The sequence below is a fragment of the Hermetia illucens genome, chromosome 4 (assembly GCF_905115235.1).
Source record: "Hermetia illucens chromosome 4, iHerIll2.2.curated.20191125, whole genome shotgun sequence".
In the NCBI taxonomy this organism is placed as follows: Eukaryota; Metazoa; Arthropoda; class Insecta; order Diptera; family Stratiomyidae; genus Hermetia; species Hermetia illucens.
In genome coordinates, this window is record NC_051852.1 from 161,706,358 (window position 1) to 161,719,464 (window position 13,107).

Consider the following 13,107-nt stretch of genomic DNA (forward strand, 5'->3'; position numbering starts at 1 on the left):
TAATTGATCTGCTTTCTGATACGCACCCCTAAAATAGCTTTTTGTAGATATCTTACGCCGCCATGGATCAATTTCGTTGATCGCGATGAGGTGCCACTTGCGAAGTCATCGGCTTCAACCAGAGCTGTTTTCAATCCGCGCGTAATCGCATCAAGAGCACAACCAGAACCTGTTGCACCGCCTCCAATTACGAGAACATCATACTCCTCACCGCTCATCAGAGTTTGAATTTGCTCTGAACGGGGTGGCAGTTTCCTTTTAACTCGGGGTGTTGCAATCGCAGCATTTTGTACCTGGATTTATATTGAAGAAAATGTTTAAACTGTGTCGTCTGGTCGGTTCCTTGAAATGTTAGTAAGACCCTTATCCAGAAAGTTCAAGCATAACAGATTAACTAACTAATCGCTTTACCAAAGATCCTGATATAGAAAGCCTTATCCGGATTCTATATAAGGATTTAGGGTGATCCTGACTTTGGACGGGACCATTTGAGGAGCAACTGTCCCCTACTTTTATGGTCCTCGGACCCGTCATAGGATATCTGCCAATACATTGTTCATAAATTCATATGTACATCTATGCTTTCTTACCACGTATGGTCGGTCTTTTCGCTGAAAAGCCCAGGATGTTAAAGCCGCTCCAGCGCATACACCTAAGGTCGTTACTCCGATTCTTCGCAGTCTGGACGCCATGTCAATTTTCGTTTGATACGTCAAATTTGTGACGACTTTCTGTAAAATTCCAAAATAATAATATATTAGCTAAGAAACTACAGAACAGACTAAACATATAAGCATTGAGGTTTTCAGATGAATATCCATTCGAACCTAAGCGGGCCTGGAAAAGCTGGATATTTTTCTAAATTGAAAGGAGCAAGTACTTAGTCCTTTCTTCTAAAGAAGATGAAACGACCGTAAGAGGACAAATAATTCAATAAAGTGTTTTATTTTTCTTATGATAAATTAGTCTATCTCTCGTCTACCAGGACCGTTGATGTGTGGCGATAAGCCATATCCTGTACGAGGTAACCTTCATCATTCTCCAACTAAGAGTGTTATGCCACAAACAAAGGAGACGAAGCCTAAAACAGGTCAGGAACGAAGATAGAATCTAAAGGACCCAGTGATTTAATTAACAATTCTACCCACCTCTCCCTCCCCCTCCCCCATTCTCACTCGTGAAAAATAAGGAGCATGCCAGAGCCTGAACCAGTGTCTGAACCAGGCTTTCGACCAGGACAATTACTATCACACTGTTCAACAGAGGATATGACAGAATAGTTTACTACCATAGTCTCTTAAGAAATCGCCAGGTTGTGAACGGCCTAGCAGGGACACATGTGGTGACAGTTCTTAGCGGTTTCCATCTATAAGGACGTTCAGTTGTTCGCCATTGACCCTCTTCTACTCCAGCCATTGATGAGACAAGACACGTCTTTTGAATAACTTTTTGTTACCAATTGTTATGGTCATTCTGATATACTTCTCCAACAACTGGTGACCCTCGACGTGATACCACCCTTTTCGTCCTTACCATCACCTTCGCACATCGATACTACGGAGGAACTGGCATATATATTCGGAGGTCGCTCGACAGACTCCATATCTGCCAGGCGAAAGTCAGGACGAAACGGAAAATAGTCTTCGTTGTGTTTTTACCATTGATGCCATGATAGCGATCGGAAAAAAAAATAGTTCGAATCCTATCAAATTCAGTGGTTGACAGCAAGCCATTCCAAAACCACTTTCATATTTTCCATGTTTCTAACGACTTAAACTGTTTGATTGGCACTGGCAAAGACGTAGCCGTCATATTCAACAACTGGTCACCCCGACATAATATCAGACGACTGAACGCAGTCACAAAGCCTGACGATACCCAATGTCGCACATATAAGACTTCAGCACCGGAGTTGGTGAAAAGACGATCTTTTCGAAAATCGATTTGTCAACGGTCTGCCAGCAAATCTAATTCGGCTAGTTGGACATTCCCAAGGCGGCAGTGGCAAGAAGACTGAATACAGGAAATTCATCTCGCAGGGTATTGTTTGAAATTGTATGGAAGGAAACAATCATTGCGCGTGTTCAACCTTCTGCGGCAAATGCGCGAGAAAAATTCCGCCCATTAGCTCTGGTGTAGTGCCGTGTATGTGATGTAAAGTATTGACGTGCGGCCACATGGTTGCAAGTGCTCGCAAGCATATAGCATTGCACAGCTGTTTATGGCTTGCCGCACATCAGAAAACTATGAGCCACAAGAGGCACGGGCCAGTTAGCTACCTCGTCCCTACCGCACAAATGTGTGTGTATGGTGGGGGAGAAGCTACAGCTTCTGAGCACTCAGGCCGTGTTGGCCCATTGTACTCGCCTCCCCCGTCTAACGGAATATTCCGGATTCGTTAACGTATCGCAGGATTTCCGTTAGTGGATGTGATGCTACCCGTCGCAATTGGAGGACATCGGCACCAAAGATCTGATGCCTGATGCGTCCATAGGCGGGGCATTCACATAGGAAATGCTCCGTGGATTCCGCTTCCTCATTACACGAGGGACACGTATCATCTTCGGTAATTCCTATTCCGAACATATGCCCAGCTAGTGAATTATGGCCTGTCAGAATGCCCACAATACACCTGCAAGTCCTCCTGCTTTTCGACAGGATAAACTTTGCGGTACGTATGTTGGGTTCTGGCAGGAAAAGTTTGGTGTGTCGAGCAGCATTTAAGCTCTGCCACCTGTCGTTATGGGAAACTTGTTCCCAGTTTTTGAAAACAGATTTAGTCAATGCTACTGATACCCCAATTGCTGGCTCCGGTCCCGGCATAGGGGAGATTAACCCCTCCTTCGCTAAAGCGTCCGAGATTTCATTTCCCTCTATGCCACAGTGACCAGGTACCCAGAGTAGTTCCACCGTATTGAATCTAGACATAGAGTTCAAACGGTTTCTGCATTCCTGAACGATTTTCGAGGTGATCGAAGGACTGCTCAATGCCCTCAGTGCAGCTTGACTGTCACTGCAGATTGCGATGCGCCTGCCCTTCAACCGCTCGTCAATCACCCAGTTTGTCACCCTTAGGATCGCATAAACTTCGGCTTGAAAAACCGTTGCATATTGTCCCAAAGGAACAGCCCACTTCTCGTTTTTATTCGAGAGGTAGACTCCGGCTCCAGAACCCTCTTCTGTTTTTGAGCCATCGGTGTAGAAGACTTCCCTATATCCCGCCACGCATTCCTCTGGGTCTTCCCAGTCCTCTCTACGCTTCAGGGTAACTACATATCTTCTACCAAACAGATGTATGGGGACACGAGAATCGGAAGGCATTGTAAGAACTGGATTTAGTCCTCCCAACAACTCTTCCAATGCTCTGTGCCCCCCACATCCGTTGTTTTCCCATAGATCTAATCGAATTAGCCTATGAGCTGCTCTCATTGCAGTGCTTTGAATAAATATATCCAGGGGCTGCAAATTGAGTAGTGCATTCAGAGCTGCGCCGGATGTCGTGCTCATGGCACCAGTGATACCCAGACAAACAGTTCTTTGCAGTGCGTCTAGTTTACGGTGAAAACCTTTTTGTCTCACCTTAACCCACCACAGTACGGATGCATATACGAACATCGGCCTAATGATGGCAACGTATATCCACATTACCACATGAGGCCTGAGTCTCCATGTCGAAGCAAAGGTCCGTCTGCACAGCCCATAAGCAGGGAGAGCTCGTTTCATCTTTACCTCTACATGTTTGTTCCAAAGAAGTTTTTTATCTAGAGTGACACCCAGATATTTCACTTCTTCGGAGAGTTGAAGGGTAGTACCCCTCATCTCAGGGAGGTTAAGTCCATCCAGTTTTCTCCTTTTTGTGAATAAAACCATTGTGGTTTTATTTGGATTAACTGACAGACCATGTGTGAGGCACCAGCTGTCTATCAAATCAACGGCACGCTGTATATTCCTACACACCGTTCCAAGATCCCGATCAACAGCAAGTACAGCCACGTCATCAGCATAAGCTTGAGTGTGTATTGGCAAATTTTGCAGTTCGCATAGCAGTGAGTCGATCAGCATACTCCACAGAAGCGGCGAAAGCACACCTCCTTGGGGGCAGCCCTTCGTCGCTTCTGTAGTCAGCGATCGACCCCTACCTCAGCGCACAACAATCTTTGCGTTAGCATAGCATGGATCCACTTAATTAAAGCATCATCAACACCATGCGCTCTGGCGGCATCACAAAGTTTTTGAAAAGGCGCACAGTCAAAAGCCCCTTCAATGTCCACGAACACCCCCCATCGCGTACTCACCATTCAAAGTTGCATCCTCTATCTTTGTGACCAAAGAATGAAGAGCAGACTTTCCACGTTGATAAGCATGTTGGTTTTCACTAAGTGGGTGTGACCTAAGTGCGTTTCCACGAATGTGACGCTCCACCAGTCTCTCCAAACTTTTCAGCAAGAATGAAGTCAAGCTGATCTGTCTGAAGTTCTTCGGATTAGAATAGTCATCTTTCCCAGGTTTCGGTATGAAAATTACCTTAACCTGTTGCCAAGAAGAAGGCACGTAGCCCAGAGCAAGACATCCTCGAAAAATATTTCTTAGAGGTCGCTCTAAATGCTCCATACCCTCCTGTAGCATTGCCGGATAGATGCCATCCATGCCAGGTGCTTTGAAATGTTCAAAGGACAGTATGGCAGCTCTCACCTTTTCATGGGTAACAACCCCTTTCGCAATGTTCCAGTTCCCCTTGCAACGCTTGCGTGTTGAAGGGGTTGCAAGAACCGTCAACTCTCCCCTTACCACTTCTCTCACCCGTTCTCCCGGGTGGTGTACTTCCAGGATGGTCTGTACTGACCGCACAAATACGCAATGATATTCTGTGCCCCTTAGACACTTGATTTGCTCCTCCTGGGCATCAAATGAACTGTTCCGAAATCCAAAAACAAAAACATTGAATAGTCATCCAAAGCCGAGGACGTATTTCAACGCTGCAGAGACTCGATTGGGGAGGTTTATTTGTAATCATACACGCATATGAAGTAGCAGTCAGTGCGGCCTGGGAGCAAAAGTACGAAGGCAGATGGTTGCCTTTAGTTTTTTACTAGCGGACAGGTTGTATTACACGTACGGCTGTGAGCTTCCCACTATATATGATAACGTTCATCATTTTGGAAACTTCCTCACAGGAAGACCGACCATGAACCATTGGTTTATACTTCCCACACTCAAAGCAGACGACTGTCGCTCATTTTGGAGTTCACAGCAAGGATTGAACACGACTTCTGTGAGTCAAATGTCGTAAATACGTTGTCCAGGACTGAATGAATCTTCATGCCATTAGCTATTGACTTCCAACTCCTAACTGACATGGAGCTGAAAAAACCCTCAACCCTCAGTTCAACATCTTTATAGTTGCTTCCACTGACACTGGGTAATCATTCGGTGTACTGCGCCACGTTCAGCGCAGCAATGAGACGGTTCCTTCCGGAAACGCTGCGTAAAATCGACATATACCATCGCTGGACTCACCTCAATAACCGAGCCATTTGAAAGGACGAGCATGCATCGCGACATGCGATTGCGGTCTCCAAGATGTGTTAGCTACCAACGCACCAAGGTGGAGAGACACAAGAAAAATTACCTTCAACTTTTCGGGATACCTGACCAGCGTATTTAGTGCATTCTTTTAAACGTCGCTGGATCGCTTCCAGTACTGCTTGATTATGCCTGGATGGATTTTCACATTGGCTCGAAGTCATTGCTATTCCGGACCAATCAGCCGAAACTATGCGATTACCCGGAGAGTGGTTCAGCAAACGAGGGTCATATTCACATTTCCCTACAAAGGATCAGAGGGCACATAAGAAAGCTTCGACCGAAACCAATTCCGTCCGAATAGAGTTAGATTCGTCCACAAAGACCTTCGTTCGTGGTCATACCTATGACCACGTCAGAGTGGACTCTGTCCAGGAGACACTGCCGCAGCCGTACACCGGAGCCAACTGTATTTTCGGTAGGGAAAAATCAGAAGCATCTCCATCAATTCAAACCTCTGAAGCTGCCATGGTTCCAACACCCCAAAAAACACTACCTCCTTCACGATTAAAACGAATGAAATCAGTCTCTTGGGTACATCGATTGGTGCAGTCCCATAAGCTACCGCTAGCGACGTCACTAATACGTAAATCACCTGTAACCAGATTACCGGTCAATCCTCTTCTAGCGCAGATCATCAAAACCTACCGACCGCATCCGACAAAACGATAACATAGGACGGCAAGAAGTGTTCGTCAAACACTTGGGAACCATTCTAGACCAAAAGCTACTCTGGTAGATCCATATCAGTAACATATTTGAGAGAACTACAAAAACTGTTATAATTTTCAGATTAATAGTTGGAAAGAAATGGGGTTGTAGAGGCAGACAGAACAGATCTCAGCAAAAAAGTCGAAGGACTTCACGGACTCTGTTGCCATGATAACATTTTCAACAGTATCCTTAGAAGTCCACTCAAGGCTGACTTTTCATCTCCACGTGCAGATGCAGGAGTAGAGGACACACAAGGTCCGGCTCGGAAAGTTGTCAAAAACGACCAACATTTTTTCCAGAAAATATACCAAAATATTGATGTCAATAGACATCCTGACAAGGAAGATTTATTTCAGTAAGAAAGGACAGCGGAAGGACCAGGTGCAAGAATTTTTAAGCCAGACAGTGAATCTTCGATCGACGAACTCGAATCCAACCAGGTGAACTCTAAACTGGCATGGAAGACCAGGGGTCCGCGGATCAAAAAAAGGGGAAGCAAGTTGCTCTCCATTTGATCCGGTCCAACAGCAAATGGATGCTGGACTTAGGATCCCTAAATCCCTAAGAAAAAATCTAATTACACCCAAGCTTTGATCCAAACTACTCAGGATTAACGTTGCTTCATTCGCAGTCACGTTGTGTTTCGCGAATGTATAAGAAAGTATTATAAAAAGGAGCGTTAACCTCTGCGAACCGCTTTGGTCCCGCTACTCTGACAGAGGTGAAGCAATGTCTGATGAGTTGCCTTTGCCCTGAAGAAAATCGTAAGCCGTCTTGATATCTTATTTTTAATATGGGTTGTTTGTGATCGACGTATCAACGAACGTCTCAAATCTAAAATTTACCGCAATGTCGTCCGTCTAGTCGCTCTCTATGGTTCTGAGTGTTGGCCGACTATAAAAGACAATGAACGGCGCCTTCCGGTAATGGAGACGAAGATGCTGCGTTGGACTAGTTAGACACGTTTAGATCACATCCGAAATGAGGATATCCGCGATCGTTATGGGGTTGCACCGATCGTGGAAAAGTTGCGAGAGAGGCGTCTTCGATGGTATGGTCACGCAATTCGTGCCAACGAGAATTCACTTGCCAAGATTGGTCTAAACGTCGAAGTCGACGATAAACGACCAAAAGACAGGCCGAAACAACGGAGGCTTGATACGCTGGATGGGGATTTGAAAGCCTCGAGATTGCATCCAGGTCAGGCATTTGATAGAGCCTAATGGCGTAACCGATCACGACGAGCAGACCCCGCTTGTGAACTGGACAAAGGCGGAAGAAAAAGAAGAAAGAAGAATATGGGTTGTTGTAGTTGACCTGCAAAATGAAACCTGGGTACTCTCAGTTCTAACCCAAATACCGTTCTCTAGGCCAGAACTCTTATATAAAATTGGAGAGGACTTCATGGCAATAAGCTTCAAGGAAAAGGAAGAACGGTTGAGGGAATTATACTGAATGAGTAAAAGCAATGGAACAGTCCAGGTTAATAGTCTATGTATAAAGCGCTAGCATGGTAGTTTAAATATATCCAAGATCATCAAAGATCACTGTAGACGGGACAATGGCCTATGGAAACTGAGATAGCGGAAGACAGAACATGTCGATAATGTGAGAAAAACACGGATGGCTACCTACATACAAAAATTACTCTGGAAGACACATGTCGGAAACACTTGTCGAAAAGCCACGAGGGCTCTGATGACTTGCAGATCCATAGCAGGAAAAAATGGGGTTGCAGCCCGAAGATACTATAATACTTTGGATATATACTGCAATAGTAAGGCCAATGATTACCTATGGAGCGGTAATCTGGGCAGAAAGAACCCAACTCAGCACACAAGCCAGGGAATTACATAAACTCCAAAGGCTGGCTTCCGTCTGTATCAGTGGGGCAATGAGGACATGCCCAACGGCATCCCTGGCGGTCCTTCTGGGATTAACCCCTCTCCATCTGCACATACAGATGCAGGCAAGGAGATCAATATTCAGGATGGCCGGTAGTATGAGTGAGGCGGGGAGCTGCCTAAATCGAAGGAAGATTGATATTCTTTCTAGGCGGTATCCCGAATTACTGATACCGAGGGACAACATGACAACGAGGTTTCACTTCAATAAGAAGTTTGAAACACGTTGGAGTAACAAGGCAAACTGGGAGAGCGTGGCTGTGAAATACGACTTAAACCAGCAACTGATTACTTGGTACACTGACGGATCCCTCACAGCAGAGGGAGCGGGTGCCGGTGTCATTGGTCCAAGGAAAATGTACTTTGAGCCAATGGGCAGGTACACTAGCATATTCCAAGCGGAAATTTACGCCATAAACAAATGTGCCTCCTTTAATCTGCAAAGGAACTACAGCGGGTAGAACATAGCTATTCTCACCGATAGCCAAGCAGCGATCAAGGCAGTCCAACCAGGTGAACTCTAAACTGGTATGGGAATGCCTTGAGAGACTGAATACACTCGGCTCGTCCAACAAGGTCTGGATACTTTGGGTTCCAGGCCATGCTGGGTTGGAAGGCAATGAGGCAGCGGATGAAATAGCCAAGAAGGGAGCAGGGATGCCTTTACACGGGCCAGAACCCTTCTGTGGAATCGGAAAGGGTTTCATGGCTTTGAATCTAAGAAACGAAGAGAAACGGTTGAGGGAACTATATTGGGCGGGCTTACCAGGGATGGAGCAGTCCAGGGTGCTTATTGGGGGATACGAACCCATGCGTACAAAGGATTGCTTAAACCTCACCAAAAAGAATCTCCGAATCATAGTGGGAATTCTCACTGGTCATTGTCAGCTGAACTATCACCTAGGGAAGCTAGGGATATCTACGGACACTGCCTGCAGGTCCTGTGAGGAGGAGGACGAAACCTCTCTCTCTCCCACGTCCTGGGACAGTGTCCGGCACTTGTGCAAAGTAGGTCGATACATCTGGGAGAACACTTAATACCAGATGAAACTTCTGGAAGTGGGGAACATACTAAAGTTCCTAACGGTTACAGGCCTGCTTGAGATACTATGGTCAACAGGTACACTATAACCAGTAAAAGGGGCACAATAGTTCTTCAAGGACGCGGTGCGGCTTTCCCTTAACAGAATAATAATAATAATACATACATATCCTAGGGTAGTCGCCGGCGCTCATATACAAGAGAATCAACGTGAGATGGCAACGAAAAGGACAATGGTTAACAAATTTTGCTTCGTAGAGCTACAGATAATTAAAAGCAAACAAGTGGAGAAACCGGAAGCTGGACGTTTCAGGTATGAAAGGTTTTGTGTATTTATTTTATTTAAACATTTGAGTGGACATTTTTCCCGTTAGTACCTACCACGTAATGTGTGCGTATATTATGTAAAAATGTCCACTTTCATATGATATGGACAATCAAAGTCTTAAATTTGCATAGAACCGGCAACTTAGTCGTATTATAACTTTGTTGGCAATGGTGCGCTTTTCACCAAAGTTGGTAGGATCATGCTCTATGTTATAGAATACATTGCTGAAATTTCGTGATTCTAAGATGAACTTAACGGGGGTTTTGGGGCCAATTACTAGAAATTATAGGAGTATACTATTATTAACTATTATATATTTGAGCAGATATTGGTATGGAGAGTATTCCGGAACGTAGGCGCCACACACAGTGGCAGTCTTCTGATTTTTTTCAAATTTTTCGGTTGGGTAGTTTCTGAGAATGTGTCCGTTAAAGAAATGATCACTTTCCCCTCCCCCTCTCCTTATCAGCACTTTTCACACAAATGTTAAAACTAAGAGCGGCTCCGGAAGTATTAAACGAGATTTTTCATCTGATATCCTACATGAACTATATTTGTTGCAAAAAAAATTACACACCCTTTTGCATGTATTGGACCTCCCCCCCCCCCCCCCCTTAAATTGGACGTAGAATGATATAACTCACTGTATGCGTGAGCGTTCATAGTTTCCACCTTTCCACCATATTTGGTGTCAATCGTTATAACCGCCTCCGAGAAAAATGCGTGTGACAGACAGAGAGACAGACAGACACTAAACCAACCCAAACGATCGGAAGACTCACTGGACAAGGTCAGTAAAAAGCTGATAAAATTTTCTTTTTGATCGAAGAATTGAGATGGTTGGAAAGTATTTCCTGAAAGCCAATGACTGACTCGGGTGGCCACGCTATTGAAGGAGAAGAGGTTGTTTACCGGGAAAAAAAATAATCTGAAGATAAATAGAATCCGTTTAATTTTAGCATGCTGTCTCCCAATAATCTTTCAGAGACGATGTGTAAATCACCCAGTATAAATAGCACATCGTTCAATAAGTCCCGGGACTAGCGTTGAGATGGCGCTAATAATGCCATTTATATACCAAGGTTCAAAAGTACCAACCTTCAGATAAGATGTGTCAAAATTTGATGTAATTCGAAACATAACCAAGAAAGCTATAGTGGTTAAAGTGACGCTACCTTTGCAATCGTGAAAAAATGGACCAAAACGAGTTTCGTGTGTTGATAAAACATTGTTTTCTAATGGGGAAAAAACACTGTTCAAGCTCAGCAATGGATTGAAAAACGTTATCCGGACTCTACTCCGTCGAAAACAACCACTTGTCGGTGATATGCTGAATTGAAACGCGGTCGTGCTGATATAAATGATGCGGAACGTTCGGGTCGGCCAAATGAGGGAATAACTCCCGAAAACACCAAGCAAGTATTGAAAATCATGATGGGTGACCGCAAAATGAAAGTGCGCGAGATAGCTAAGATGGTGAACATATCAACTGGTAGTGCATTTACTATTTTGCACCAAAAATTGACTATGAAAAAGGTTTTTCCCAAATGGGTGCCGCGTTTGGTCACAATGGAACAAAAGCAACAACGTATCAATGATTCGGAGAGCTGTTTGGCACTGTTTACTCGCAATAAACAGGATTTTTTGCATCGATATGTGACAGTGTACGAAGCATGGATTCACCATTTCACTTCGGAGTCAAGTCGGCAGTCAGCTGAATGGCGTTCGACCGGTAAAAGCCGCCCGAAGCGTCCAAAAACACAACAGTCGGCCGGCAAAGTGATGGCGTCCGTATTCTGGGGTGCGAATGGTATAATTTTCATTGACTACCTCGAAAAAGGAAAAAACATTAATAGCGACTACTACTTGGTGTTATTGGATCGTTTGAAGGCCGAAATAGCGAAAAAACGCCCACACATGAAGAAGAAGAAAGTTATCTTTCATCAAAACAACGCACCGTGCCACAAGTCAATCAAAACAATGACCAAATTCAACGAATTAGGCTTCCAATTGCTTCCTCACCCTCCGTACCCGCCAGATCTGGCCCCCAGCGACTACTGGCTCTTTGCGGATCTCAAAAAGATGCTCCAGGGAAAAAGATTTGGCTCAACTGAGGAGGTGATCGCTACTACTGAGGCTCATTTTGAGTCAAAAGACCAATCTTTCTACAAACATGGCATTGAAAAGTTAGAGAAGCGTTGGAATGATTGTATTATGATATATTACACTTGAAGGAGATTATGTTGAATAATAAAGAATTTTGCCGATAAAATGTTGTTTTCATAGTTAGTCCCGGGACTTATTGAACGATGTGTTACATATATATTGAAAATATCCATTAGATTGATTACTTTGTCCTGTTTGCCGTATAATATAAGCACAACGTTTTTGTCTGACACACACCCTGTCTAGCACGCCCTATACACGAATATGCGTTGAAAACAGCCACGAAATTACAATATATGTTGTGTCGTTCAGTATAATTTGACCTTTAACTCCAAGTCTTGACTGAGTTAAAATTTCAAAGATACGAACTTGGACTTTAGATATATGGAACGACTCGTGGCCACACTAATGTGGCTAATTTAGGGTACATTCCAAAATATATCGATAAGGAAATAAGATAATGAAGCCTTCCTATATAAAAAAAAAATATTTGGGAATAGTTTCGTATGCAGCAAGAGCCTTCTCTTTAAATCATTCCCCTACATAACCCTTCCATAAAGTCAATCGATACCGAAACGATAAAACTATCTTTTTCGTCTCCTTCATCACCCATAAAGATGGTCATGTTAACATCATATTGTTGAGTTGATAATTACTTTCTCACTCCCTCAATATTTGTTTATTTACATTGCATAAATTAACAAATACTATATACAATACGTAGCACTACCCTATGTATATGCTCATAAGGTAACAGTGATAAGATAAACCAGTAACGTGTGAGTTCCCCAACTTAAATTCTAAAACACATATGTACATATTGTATAATAAATGGACATACCGGCAAGCTATTCGTAAAAGAAACAAACAATTCATTAAGAGTATTGAATGGATAAAAGATAATCTATCAAATTCCGGGTGCTAATAAAATTGTTTACTAGATTCACACAACAGTGAGCTTTCCCATCAATTTAATCAAATAAATGGTAGATATGATAGTACATACATATATATATGTTAATTACAAAAAGATACTAGTTATCAGCAAATTGGGGTACATCAAATATCCAAATTATCTGTTCCAAAAATATAATATGCCTTATAGTGAGCTTTGCTCTTTTTCCCATCCTGGGATGCTTTTTAGGTTGTTGCGTAAAACAAAACCTTATCAAAATCTGTTTACTGTCTGTCTGTCTGTCTCTCTGTTTATTTGTCGCACGCACTTTTCTGGGAAAGATTTACACTTTTAGATACGAAATTTGATTAAGAGATTGAAATTATGAACCCTCACTCAGGCAACGAGTGATATTCTAAGTTGAGTTTAAGGGTGGTCTTCCCTCTACTAAAAAGAGAGTTTAGATTTTTTTCTA

The 13,107-nt window shown here is 43.5% G+C and overlaps 1 protein-coding gene across 2 annotated transcripts in view; it reads right to left on the reverse strand.

The window, feature by feature from the left end:
• LOC119654345 (glycerol-3-phosphate dehydrogenase, mitochondrial) overlaps positions 1-13,107 on the reverse strand; it is a 55,016-nt gene that overhangs the window by 20,032 nt on the left and 21,877 nt on the right. For both annotated transcript variants that reach the window (XM_038059685.1, XM_038059684.1), the window contains exons 2-3: positions 591-731; positions 27-293 (exon numbers count right to left, since the gene is read on the reverse strand). In XM_038059685.1, the coding sequence (XP_037915613.1) occupies positions 27-293; positions 591-692 (369 nt within the window). In that variant the 5' untranslated portion in view covers positions 693-731. The remainder of the gene's footprint in view (positions 1-26; positions 294-590; positions 732-13,107) is intronic.